The sequence below is a fragment of the Danio rerio genome, chromosome 12, assembly GCF_052040795.2.
Source record: "Danio rerio strain M-AB ecotype USA chromosome 12, GRCz13ab, whole genome shotgun sequence".
NCBI classification, from domain to species: domain Eukaryota; kingdom Metazoa; phylum Chordata; class Actinopteri; order Cypriniformes; family Danionidae; genus Danio; species Danio rerio.
Window position 1 is genome coordinate 30,001,190 of NC_141032.1, and position 12,499 is coordinate 30,013,688.

Here is a 12,499-nt window from a genome sequence, read left to right on the forward strand (position 1 = left end):
AACCTGCCTACTTAACCTACTTAGTTAAACCTTTAATGTCACTTTAAGCTGTATAGAAGTGTATTGAAAAATATCTAGTAAATTATTATTTACTGTTAAAGATAAAATATATCAGTTAATAGAAATGAGTTATCAAATATGTTTAGAAATGTGTTTAAAAAAGTTCTCTACGCCAAACAGAAATTGGGAAAAAATAAACAGGGACTAATAATTCAGTGGGGCTAATAATTCTGACTTCAACTGTGCATGCAAATAATAAACTTTAATTCAGACTCAACATTGCAGACCTTGTGATCTGACTACTGCAAATGATCATATTCCAATATTGATGCTCAAATGATACTGTATATTGGTCAGCCCTAATGGGAGGCATAACTTTTCAGGCAAAGGAAACATTTTATTAGCTTTTAAAAATGTTTAATTTCAACTTCAACTGTGCTCTTGTAAACATTTTTTTTTCTACACTGATAATCAATACAATATTTAATTCAGCATTTTATAAAGAACCTTTCACCTCAAACAGTTTCAGTTACACAAAGTTCTTTGTAGTAGAAAGAGTTTTGCAGATTATTAAAAGTGTTCTTCCTATTACACTGAAAAAAATTATTCAAAGATGATTCCTTGGATTTACTCAATTTCTTTACATTAAGAGGTTGTAAACAATTTATTTGGGTTGAATTTAAACAAACAAATTAAGTTGAACATTACTAAACTTAATTTGTTTGTTTAAATTCAACACAAACAAATTGTTTGCAACAGTTCTGCATGCAACACTTTTTTCAGTGTAAGAACGTCAGATGCTGCCCTCAAATCTCAGAGTCTATGATAAATCTCTCTCACCCCCAGTGGCTCAGGGTGGAACTTTAGCAAAGTTCCTGTTCCTCCAGAGGGAATCACAGACTGCCAAGATCATCTACTAATGAAGTCTGGAGGAAACTCAAAGCAAAAGATGAAAGAAAATGCTTTGAGGGCTCTCAGCACTTCTTTCACTTGTATCCACAAACAAAACTAAATAAAATCAAAACTTCATATCGAGTGCATCGTAATTGCCAAAAAAATAAATAAATAAATAAAAAATACACAATGGAGAAATCTCCATGGTGATGCAGCATTAATAATTACATATTGCATCAAGTCTGCTACTGAGGTCTCTATTGTTTTCTGTATTGTATCAGATTTTTTTCTTATTCTGTAATTGATGTTTTTAATTAAAAATTTTCATTAAATATTCAAAATTATTTATATTAACTTATCTTTGTATGTTTACATTTTTTTACATGCTTTTACCTGTAGTTTGTGACCAAAATGGCTGCATATATTGACAAATGGTTTAGAAACGACATTGTCTGTGCTCATAAGCTTTACTCAGCTATAAATTCTACACCAAACATGAACATATTATCATCTTAGCGGCATACTCCATTACAAATATGTATGCAGGACTCTCACCGTTGACCGCTGTAAGTCATAGATCAATATAATTACCTTTGCAAGATGAAGTGTAATAAAAAGTCTTCAGCATAATCTAGTGACTGATCATTATGGTGAAATCAAAGAGAAAAAAAAAAGAGTTTAATCACGTAATTTAATTTATTACTCTATTGGAGAAGCCGGGATAATTGTCAGTGTCAGCTTTCTTTTCTTTTAGTAAATTGTTTTGAATGTAATCATTGCAATATTTAACATTAAAAAGTGTATATATATATATTTGTATATGCAAATAAATTTTTGGCTCTAAACACAATGCGCAATTTTTTGTTTCATAATTTAAAAAATACTATCGAATAAAATAATAAATAGTCATGTTGGTAAAAACTATTTAAGCAAATGTTTTAATACAGCAGATCTTTAACATGTTTTGTAAGTAACTGTTGTTGTTAAAGTAATTTTTCTGTGAACACATTGTTTGCTTTGTCCTTTTAAACCATGGTTTAAAACCCATAATATTTTATATGGCAAAACTGTATTGCATCAATAGAATTTTCTCAATTAACTTTTTCCCCAGTGTGTGCTCCTTGATGTTTTTATTTTTATTTTTTTTTACCATAGGTGGCAGTGAAGGGAAACTTGGGCTTTACCCACTCTTACATGTTATTGCACTTTAAAGTTTCAATGTAAAGTAGAGCAGCACTGTGCAGAAAGTGGGTCTATTTTATAGCTGATCATATTTTATAGACATGATTAAAGACATTCTACCCCCGTGTTACAAGGTATTTCATAATGTGCAGCCACAAGTTGTGAAGTAGCGAGAAGCTGATTATCTCTGAAAAGTGAAAGTGTTTCCAAATGTTTAGATATGTTTGTAATCTTCAAGTATAAATGACTTAATAATGAATGTCTTTAAGTGCAAAATAAATAAACGTACATATATTTTATTGTAGGTTAAAGAGAAAAATATGTTTTGTGAGCAAACAAAATAAGGCCATTTTTTTAATTCTGTAAATTGTATGTTTTGCTATTCTAGCTTAGATTGCTATATTAGCATATATATATATATATATATATATATATATATATATATATATATATATATATATATATATATATATATATATATATATATAATAATATTTTAACATATTTCCCAAATTGTGTTTAACAGGGCAAGGAAACTTTCACAGTATGTCTGATAATATTTTTTTCTTCTGGAGAAAGTCGTATTTGTTTTATTTTGGCTAGAATAAAAGCAGTTTTTCATTTTTTAAACACCATTTTAAGGACAAATTTATCAGCCCCTATTAGGTATATCTTTTAATCAATAGTGAGCAGAACAAACCATAGTTATACAATAACTTGCCTAGTTGCCCTAACCTGCCTAGTTAACCTAATTGACCTAGTTAAGCCTTTAAATATCACTTTAAGCTGTATAAAAGTGTCTTCAAAAATATCTAGTCAAATACTATTTGCTGTCATCATGGCAATAATAAAAGAAATCAGTTATTAGACATGAGTTATTATGTTTAGAAATGTGTTGGAAAAAATCTTCTCTCCATTAAACAGAAACTGGGGAAATAAATAAACAGGGAGCTAATAATTAAGGGGGCCTAATAATTCTGACTTCAACTGTGTATATATATATATATATATATATATATATATATATATATATATATATATATATATATATATATATATATATATATATATATATATATATATATATATATATATATATTAAATTATTCATTTTCTTTTCGGCTTAGTCCCTTTATTTATCAGGGGTCGCCACAGCGGAATTAACTGCCAACTTATCCAGCATATGTTTTATGCAGCAGATGCCCTTCCAGCCGCAACCCAACACTGGAAATAAAATTAAATATATTATATATATAATATATTATATGCTCAATTATACTTTGACTTGTGCTTTGACTGTATGCTTTAATCTAATAGCCTCAAATAACCTCTGGCCATATACCATCTACAAAAAAAAAAAAAAAAAAAAAGAAATGGAGAAAAAAGGCAAAATTAAAGATTTTTCCTTTAATATAATTATTTTATTTTAAACGTGCTGTATTTTAAAACTTGGACAGAACTTTTTTTGATTGGAAAGTCTGTAAAACTGAAGATAATGTCCTGGCAGAATGATTATATTCTTTATTATTGTTATTAATTTTTATTGAAATATTATTCATATTTTTATTCATTTTTTTATTTAATTCATTCACTTTCTTTTTGGCCTAGTCTCTTTAATAATGAGGGGTCGCCACAGCGGAATGAACCGCCAACTTATCCAGAACATGTTTTAGGCAGCGGATGCCCTTTTAGCCCCAACCCAACACTGGGAAATGTTATTTAATTTTAATTAACTCCCAATTAATTACAACTTTACAACATATTTTTTAAATCTGTTTTATAAATTGTGCTTTCCCAAGACCTGTCAGAAATTGTGACATTGTCCAACTGAAAATACTTCAGTTGTGGTTTATATTTAACCATGGTCAAATATCGGGAAAAGTAAACTAAGTCAATATTTTACAGACAATAATTAAATGATTTACCACTTTTAAACAAATAGGCTAATGTTCCAGTATTTATCTTTGGGAAACAATGCTCGCTTCATAGCATCATTGCAAAAAAAAGCTCTTTTTCCCTCACACTGCATAAACGGCTTTCATACTGTACATGAAGACTTGCAGCTACCTTTATTTTAGGAGGAAGTTCTTCTCTTCACGAAGTTTGAAATCCCCTGCACTGGTCCTTCTCCGCCCATATAAATGTCGTTTTCTTTGTGTTCCTCGACAAAAAAAAGACGTCCTAATATAATAAACATGCTCGAATCATATAGCGTGTTTGGTCCAATCCCAAACTCTTCCTAGTTTTATTGGTTTGGTGTAAACAATACGGTTCCAGCTGTTTCACCAGGCATGTTAGTGCAGTGCTGATTGACATTTCTTTACTGCAATCAAAAGAGAGTCTGAGTTATTCTCGGCTCTGGTTGGTCGACGCGCCTTTTGGAGGCGTGTATTGGAAGTTGAATCCGAATCCAGCTGTGAATTGGTTCGCATGAGCGGATTCGTGCTATAGACCGTTTTGCCGACTGGAAGAATCGTTGGAGACTTGAGTCTTTTCAAAATAATGGACAAGACTTCAGCATAGGGAGCTCTCTTTTACACATCGTTTTAGAACGAGCTTAATGTTTTTTTGTCTTTTCATGTGCAGACAGAAAAGCTCTGCCTGCATCTTCAGACAAGACTCTGAAGGATTTTACTTATTATCTAAGGATCTATGAGTGTAATCGTTGTTAATTCGTGTGAAAATTAGATACTGCGGTGATCCACAGAAAAAGAAAAAATCCTAAATTCATATCCATTACTACTTTTAAGTGCGCGCACACGGAGAAACAGGAGCGGAGCGCGCAATTGGGGATTGGGAAGCAGTTTTTACAGGACTTGCCTTGGTTTTATCAGGTTGTTGGTCATCGAAATACAATGTTGAAATCTTAACATGATGTCCAAGTCACTGAGATACCCATAAACCTGCTCGCGCTGTAAGTGCCACCTGGAAACTCAGCCTGCGAGCTCCATCAGATCCTATTCAGAACCATCATTTGGACTGCTTTCGCAACAGAAATGATCATGCGATGAGTGAGCTCGATCTGGGCTTATTGTCAAAAGCAATTACAGGTAAGAAATTAACATTTTATAATGTTTGACTGGTTTATTGTTAAAGCGTAATGGCGCTCATTTGAATGTTCATAATGTGGGTCGTAATAATATTAGCCAAGTTTTAAAGTCGAAAGTATTAATTTAAAATGTATATAATGTTTAATTATGATGTGTCGATTTTCTTTTTGTTTTGGTTTATTAATGACAGAATATTAAAGTAACATACTAATATATTGTTGTTGTTATATTGTATGTTATATTTTTATTGTTTTTTTAAATCAATTTGATCAACTTTTCACTAAATACCAGCTTATAAAATGTACAGTCCTGTATATAATCTATCCATATATTTTTTCTATTGTTAAAAATTAATTCACCGTCGCCCACTTTTAAATAATACATGTTAAACACCTTATGCGTGCATAAGGTGTTTTTAGAAATCAATTTATTCAAAATTAAGTATGAGATATAACATAAACTTGATCTTTTGCATGGCTTCCAGCTTTTATTTACCTTACAATTGCGTAAAATGAGAATTATTTTTCTGTTGTACAGTAACGCATGCATTGTCTCTCCTCAAGGGGGTGAATGATGGCTGAAGATGGAGGAATTATCTCCGAGGACAATCAGCTGAACGAAGCAGAGGGAAGCTCCTCGCTTCCAAGGACTTTTATACCACTTAATGACCTGTCCGGTGGCGGTGTGCGCAGTGAGCTCGAGTCTGATGGAGGTGAAAGGCGGGAGAGCGCAGCCGGAGGAGCGGCAGAGGAGACGTCCGCTAGCGACGGTGAAGCTTTGCCCTATCCTTCCTTGGCACCGGTTGTGTTTTTCTATCTGAAGCAGACCACGCGTCCAAGGAGTTGGTGCCTGAAAATGGTTTGCAATCCATATCCTTTCAAACTAAAATGCAAGTCATCTGGATGACATAGCCTACACCTGTTCAGGTAGGACGCGCTACGGTGAACGCCGCCGGGCGCCACCTAAGGTTCGAAAACAACCCATTCCACACTATAATAGTATACATTTCTGCCTTTATTATATTGCCCTCTTTGTAAAGCAATTAAATAGTCAAACAAACAAATAAATAAATAAACAAACACAAACATTCCCTAAAAAAAAAAACACGTTTCAATGTCCCCAATTTGCAAGAGATAATTTCCGCTAGTGCCTTGTGAAAGATAGCATGATATATCCTGCAGAATATCAACATTTATGAGATTTGGCAAGCATGAATAGTACCTCATATGTGCATAAATGTCTTAAAGAGGTTTTGTGCCTTTGCATGTCAAATGATAGGCTATTTATTATACAGTGTTCCATTAACTGGCCAACAAGGCTTCACTCTGAGGCAATTTATGATATTAACTCATTTATTAGCAGTTATAAGTTATTTGCCTGATGTCTTATTTCTAAAGCTGAATTTCTGAATGCAAAGTTCTTTCATATTGTAAAACTGCCTCTGAACACCTTTCGGCAGAGCAAAATCAGAAGGCACGTCAAATTGCAGTGCTAAACTTTGGGCAAGCATGTGTGTCGTGTGAGTTTGGAAGGATTTTATGTCAGTGTTGTATAAAAAAATTGATATTTGGAAAAAGTTCATCTGTAAACCTTAAACCTAACCATCAGTAGTACATACGAAGATTTCTCAAATTCTCATAAACTATCCACCAACATTGTGCTGGAAGCTCTAAAATTCAACCAGAACTGTGGGCCTTTTTCAAGGCAATTAACTCTTTTTTTTACATTCTTCACTTTTAGATGGAAGTGTAGTTTAGAGTAGTCTTTATAGAAAACAATAAGTTAAATTCAATCAATTATTGCTTGTCTTTAAGTATAAGCACCTAAATAAGTGGTTTAAATTAGTCATGTCTATCTAGCCCTCATGACTGTAATTTGATGTTGTAAAAGCAGCAAGATGATTCAATTTGATATCTTAAGAGGCTTCCTAGTTTATCTGCTAGTAGATTTGGAGAAAGTGGAGAAAATGGACCTGATTGTGAGCATGTGAGGAGGAGATGTGGTTTGCGTGTGTGAGTCAGAGGTGTGCACTTGCAGTGTGACTGACTCTGGGTGTAGGTGATCTGTTTGGTTTTCGACAAACTCGCAGCAGCCTCGCCGAAGGAAAGAATGCTCTTTTGGATCGAATGAGCTGGCTGGATGTGATTGTGATGTCTGAGTTCAAATGCTTTGTTTTTCTTCAGTAGGAAATATGATGAGCCTTGTGGGCTCTGAAAAGCTGCCCAATCAAACACACTCATCTTTCCCCCATTCTCGTTTCTCAACCTCCTCACGCTCTTCCCCCATTAGACGATCCCACATCCCTAAAAAATAAGCCAAGCTTATGAAACAAAGTGCCGTTGGGTGTGAGTGGTCCCTGTGGTTCTCTGGGCCTGATGGTCTGGGGTTCCTCAGAGATAATAAAGTCCACTCTTGCCATCGCATTTCCATATTCTTAAATGCCACTGTTTCCACTGTCTTCCTGTCGGTCCAATGCACTCATGTGCTTAGGAAAGGTCTGAGCCAAAAGGGATCCTATTAACTGTGGTCAAGAAATAGATGTGGAATTCCCTCTCCTTGAATTATCCTGCTGCACAGCTGCACACTCAATCTGTTCACCGTCCAGTCAAGATCAATCAACAGACTAGCTTTAGTCACGTAAAGTAACTGAAAAACAGTCTACTACAAAACAAAAAACTACTACAAAATGGTGTAAAACTACACCATTGCTTTACAGTACAGGAGCCACACAGTAACATTTGCATAAACCGGAGTGTCCTCCGTGCATCCTCTTGCAGATTTATGTGTCCAGACAGTCCATTTTTCATGGTGCTATTTCATGTAATGATTCCTCGTATGGTAATTTCTGTTTTTAGATCATTGTTGTGGCTTGAAATAGGGTCTGAGTCTCTGGCTCTCATTATTAGTGGGAAGCTTTTATATATGTGCAGTGTTCATAGATGACCTTTTAATGCATCTCTGTAGCCATTAGATAAAGGTCACTGTTTTTTAATAGTTTGTAAAATATCTTAGATCGATCCTTCTGTCTTCCCATTGGAGGCACGCAAAAGTGTTTGTCCTATTTGAGATTCTTTGGACAAGCTCATTTTTGTACTTTTTCCACTCTTGGGATGTAAAACTCAATTCTAATTTGTTCGTTTTGCAACGTCTGACAGTCTCATTTCCAACTTGGCATGCGCATCAGTTGATCGCTCAATCAGTTCAAGAAAAAAGTCTCTTTGTACTATTGATTTGCCAGTAATGAAGGAGTTTTCTAGTCTCTTTTTGCGTCTGTTTGTCATTAGCGAATGATTCCGAGGTCTTGTGATTCATCATTCTGTGTTTGTATCCTGTCATTCATTAGATCTTCTTTCCCTTGAGTGTTACTCTAGCTTATTGAACCTATGACTTGTCCTTCGTCATGGGGTTTTCTCTGGAACCTCCAGTGTGTTATCTGTAGCGTTCGGCATTCTGGGAGTGTTTGTGTGTGTGTGTGTTTAAGAATGCCTGTGAGAGAGTGAGTTTGGGTGTTTGTGTGACTCAGAAGTTGGCTTCCATTTGAAAGTAGTCTTGCAAATGTTGGACTGCACAGTTAAATGCAATGCAATCAAACATAGATAAGGCGTAAATGATCAAGCTGATTAATTATCTATACATGATTAAGTTTAGATTTTAATTGATTTAATGATGTGATTTTATTTTGTATACTTGCTTCAGTGTCTGAGTATACATACTATATGTGCATTATTCCTAAACACTAGCAATACTGAATAATCACTTTTGTTTATGAAGTATCTTTGACAGTGAAAGAAGTTATAGAAGTGTGATGCAAACAAACAGAAGTTTTACTTTTACATGACACTGTACTATACTAACTGCAAGTGGAAAAGTGTTTCTTCTTATTTACACCAGCATTTTTTTCAGAACCTGTAAGTTAGGATTGGGCAAAGTCGACCAATTTGGCATCGATTGATGTGTAATGTGAAACATCACGATTGACGGTGGCATCGTCATCATAGGCGGTGGTGAATTAATTATTTATGAATAATTAATTCATTCATAACAAATAATTTATTTGTAGCCTACCGTTTTTAACTACCTGACCAGCATGGTCTTTGTTCTAGCCATAAACTAATCATAAATAGCTAAAGATAAGTTGCACAAATTACCATCCGCCAATCAATTTTCTGCAGGTCTCTGGGATAAATAGAGTGATATATAGCGGTATAGTGTGGAAGGAGGGCTTTTCAGAAATTCTGGATGAAATGCCAGTGTGGACGTGGATCGTTTTGGTTCTAAAATGCCATTTTAAAACTAAGACATATTAGTGTAAACTGGGCCTAAGTGTGAATTTTACGCTAGTGGGTTGCTGCTGCGATGGAGGCAGGACGGAGGATCATGATGCCGACTCAGCATCGTGATGTCTATCTGCCATAGACGATGGACATTGGCATCATCTATCAACCCAACCTACTGTAAATGTAAACTTTTGAAATGGGTGTCAAGTTTTTATTAGTGCAAGTAAAGTTATCGTCTCATTTTGTGAGAACGAATGGCAGTCGTGGTTTTATTATGCATTTGGTTTATAAGTGTTTAATAATATTAATAATGTTTTATAACCAGGTAAGTCAACTGAGAAACAGTTCTCGTTTACAATGACGACCTGTTCAAGAGGCAACGTAAAAAGCAAATATGAAGTGGCAGGGACACAATACAATAACACTTTCACAGATTCAGATGATAGGTTAATAAAACTTCTAGAGTGCAGATTTTGACATGTTTTCTGAATGATAAGAAGTGACTGTGAATATAGTGGAGTTTTCCCTATAAGAGATTTGTAAATGAACAGAAAACAAAGAATTTGTCGACGTGATTAAAGGGATGACCAGTTTAATAGAGTACAGTTGACAGTGCTGAGTATTAAATGGTGCATCAGTAACAAAATGAATTGCTGCATGTTAAATACCATCCAGTTTGTGAAGGAGAGTTTTTGAAGATATAAGAATAACTTTGTCTTCTGTCTGTCTACACGGCATTGTTGATGTTTTTGCTATGTTGATTGTGTTATTTGCCTTTTTTTTTTTTGCATGTGATATGCTCACATATAGTATCATTACAAAGTGACATTATTGCGCTGGCAAACATATCTGTAGCAGTGTTGTTTGGTAGTTTTTGTGTTTTTGTGTGGACAGGATTGTTTTGACTTTTCATCTGTGTCATTTCAAAATTGCAGAGGAAACACCTTTTCATTTGTAGTCCACTTCATCGTGTGCAAACTGAAAGTAGACATTCAACTTCTGATTCTACTCTAGGTACGATGTTAATACAATAAGAACTTTATTATTATTTTTTTTGTAATGTTGTTCACCATTTTATTCTGTTTGATTAATTTGCCTTCTCCAAACTACAGTTTGATAGGGTCAGCTGTTTACCAAAGTTGCTGGGTAACATCAATGCAGAATCCTGTCAAACGAGTAGACGCTTGTTCTTAGGATTTTTTAATGTATTTATTTTTTATGAATATAGATTTTTTTTTTTAATAATCATACAAAATACCTCAAGATTCTATTTGTCACAAACACACACACACATTCAAATTGTTTGTCAGTTTCTGTGAGGAGCAATATAATATGCATGTTCACCTCAGAAGTCTACTATAACCCAGACCAGCATTTTTAGATATATTGCGCTTCTGTGAGCTCAATTTATCCAAACATCACTAAAATCTATTTCAAAAACAGTTCACGTCATAGAAAAAAAATAACTTTGACATCAATTGAATCTTGTGTGCAAAGCAAATATACTGGTGTGAAAGACTCTTTGAAGTAAACTCAAGCTTTTTTCAGTTGGCACAAAAGTGTTTTGAAGAAAAAAGTTTATGTGCGTAAAAATGTGCCTAAACTTAAGCTGGTTCATATCAGAACATTTTATACAGTTTACAGGCCATTGGAAATGCATTGAGTTTGATATGCAATTCAGCAATGTGATTGCACTCTTTATTACATTAGTTTATTAATTTAAAGAGCATTTACTCTCCTTTCAATGGGTCTGTTATACATGGAAAGCTATTTCGAAAGTTTCACAAGAAAAGTATGATGTGGTTTGGTGATATCTGCATAGTGAGATGAAGTTTTAAAAAGTTTGTTCAAAAGAGTAATAATCTGTTGCATGTAACCAACACCCTCATCCAGCCCTGTTAAAAAAGCTGTTTGTATTACATTAACAATACAAGCTGAACTATATTATGTTGGTTTGCATTTATTCATTTTCCTTTGGCTTGATCTCTGATTTATCAAGGATCCCCAAAGCGGAATGAACCAGCTGTTTGTTTAAATGAAATATTTATTAGTTTATAATATAATATTTATTTTATAGTATTAAAAATTCTGACTTATTCTGTACATAACACATTGAGACATTAAAGAATACATGAAGCATGACTCGATACAAATAATTCCAATAGGGAAATGGGAGCTCCAAGACTGTGCCCTCAAGCCATCCAAGATAACATATCACCCTCATTATGGACTTAAACATCACAGAACTTTCTCTGCACATGGCTAAAACACTAATAACCATCTCCGACATGCTCTACTATCTGTGATGACACTATACAATCCAACCCCACACTAGCTATTTCAGTCTCAGAAAATCTGAGGTCAGTAGATAAGTGCATGATAATGCATGTGCTAGATTTCGGACTTCTCAAGGAACACAACCAGTGGTTATTCAGTGAAGACCACAGTAAAACACACTTGCCCTCGGGGGGTTCAGATTTAGCTTTTGAGCACCTCACATCTCTCACTTGTGTTTTCCTGTAGATTCAATCTGATGATAAATGCCTAAACTCCACTGGTGAAGCATTAGAGCTTCTCTAACAGCCATCAGCTTAAGGAGACAGCAAGCATCTTCCCGGGACCTATGGTTTTTGGTTTTGTAGCTGTCAAGCAGATCACTATTTGGAAAAGTGACTGTTATTGAACTTTCTGTCTAACGCAGAGGTGCCCAAACTTTTTCTTATGCAGGGCCAAAAGCCAAACTTGATTGAGAGCTGTGGGCTGAAAGTAAATAGCAAACTGTATTACATTAAAGTTGCCATGGGTAATTTCCAAATTTTTGTCAAAATATGTGTAAATAAATAAAAAAAAATACATCAACTGTATTTATTAATAATTTCAAATATTTTTGAAAATGTATATTATTTTAATCAACGTATTACAATAAAACCATTAAATAATCCATTCATAAAACAATGAAGTTCAATGTCAAATACTAGGGCTGGGCGATTAATCAAAGTAATCGAAATCGACATTCAGAACCTATAATCGATCAAATTTTTCCAGGACGATTTTTTCGATTACTTTTCTACGCGTCACGTGACCCTGCTCTTTTAA

The 12,499-nt window shown here is 34.3% G+C and overlaps 1 protein-coding gene and 1 long non-coding RNA gene across 9 annotated transcripts in view; one reads left to right on the forward strand and one right to left on the reverse strand.

Annotated features, from left to right (window-relative positions):
* Nucleotides 1–4,403, reverse strand: part of LOC137496821 (uncharacterized) — a 38,371-nt gene extending 33,968 nt beyond the window's left edge. For 3 of the 6 annotated variants that reach the window (XR_015504227.1, XR_015504223.1, XR_015504226.1), the window contains exon 1: nucleotides 4,144–4,401. This is a non-coding gene — a long non-coding RNA (uncharacterized LOC137496821). Of the gene's footprint in view, nucleotides 1–4,143 lie in introns of all 6 variants that reach the window. The other 3 variants (XR_015504224.1, XR_015504221.1, XR_015504225.1) reach the window with 1 other exon arrangement.
* A 109-nt stretch (nucleotides 4,404–4,512) lies between these two features.
* The window catches only part of cacna1g (calcium voltage-gated channel subunit alpha1 G), a 362,705-nt gene continuing 354,718 nt past the window's right edge, over nucleotides 4,513–12,499 (forward strand). For all 3 annotated transcript variants that reach the window (XR_015504196.1, XR_015504197.1, XM_087276432.1), the window contains exons 1-2: nucleotides 4,513–5,126; nucleotides 5,690–5,995. Coding sequence is in view for 1 of the 3 variants with exons in the window: in XM_087276432.1 (XP_087132558.1) it covers nucleotides 5,697–5,995 (299 nt within the window). In the remaining 2 variants the exon portion in view is untranslated. The remainder of the gene's footprint in view (nucleotides 5,127–5,689; nucleotides 5,996–12,499) is intronic.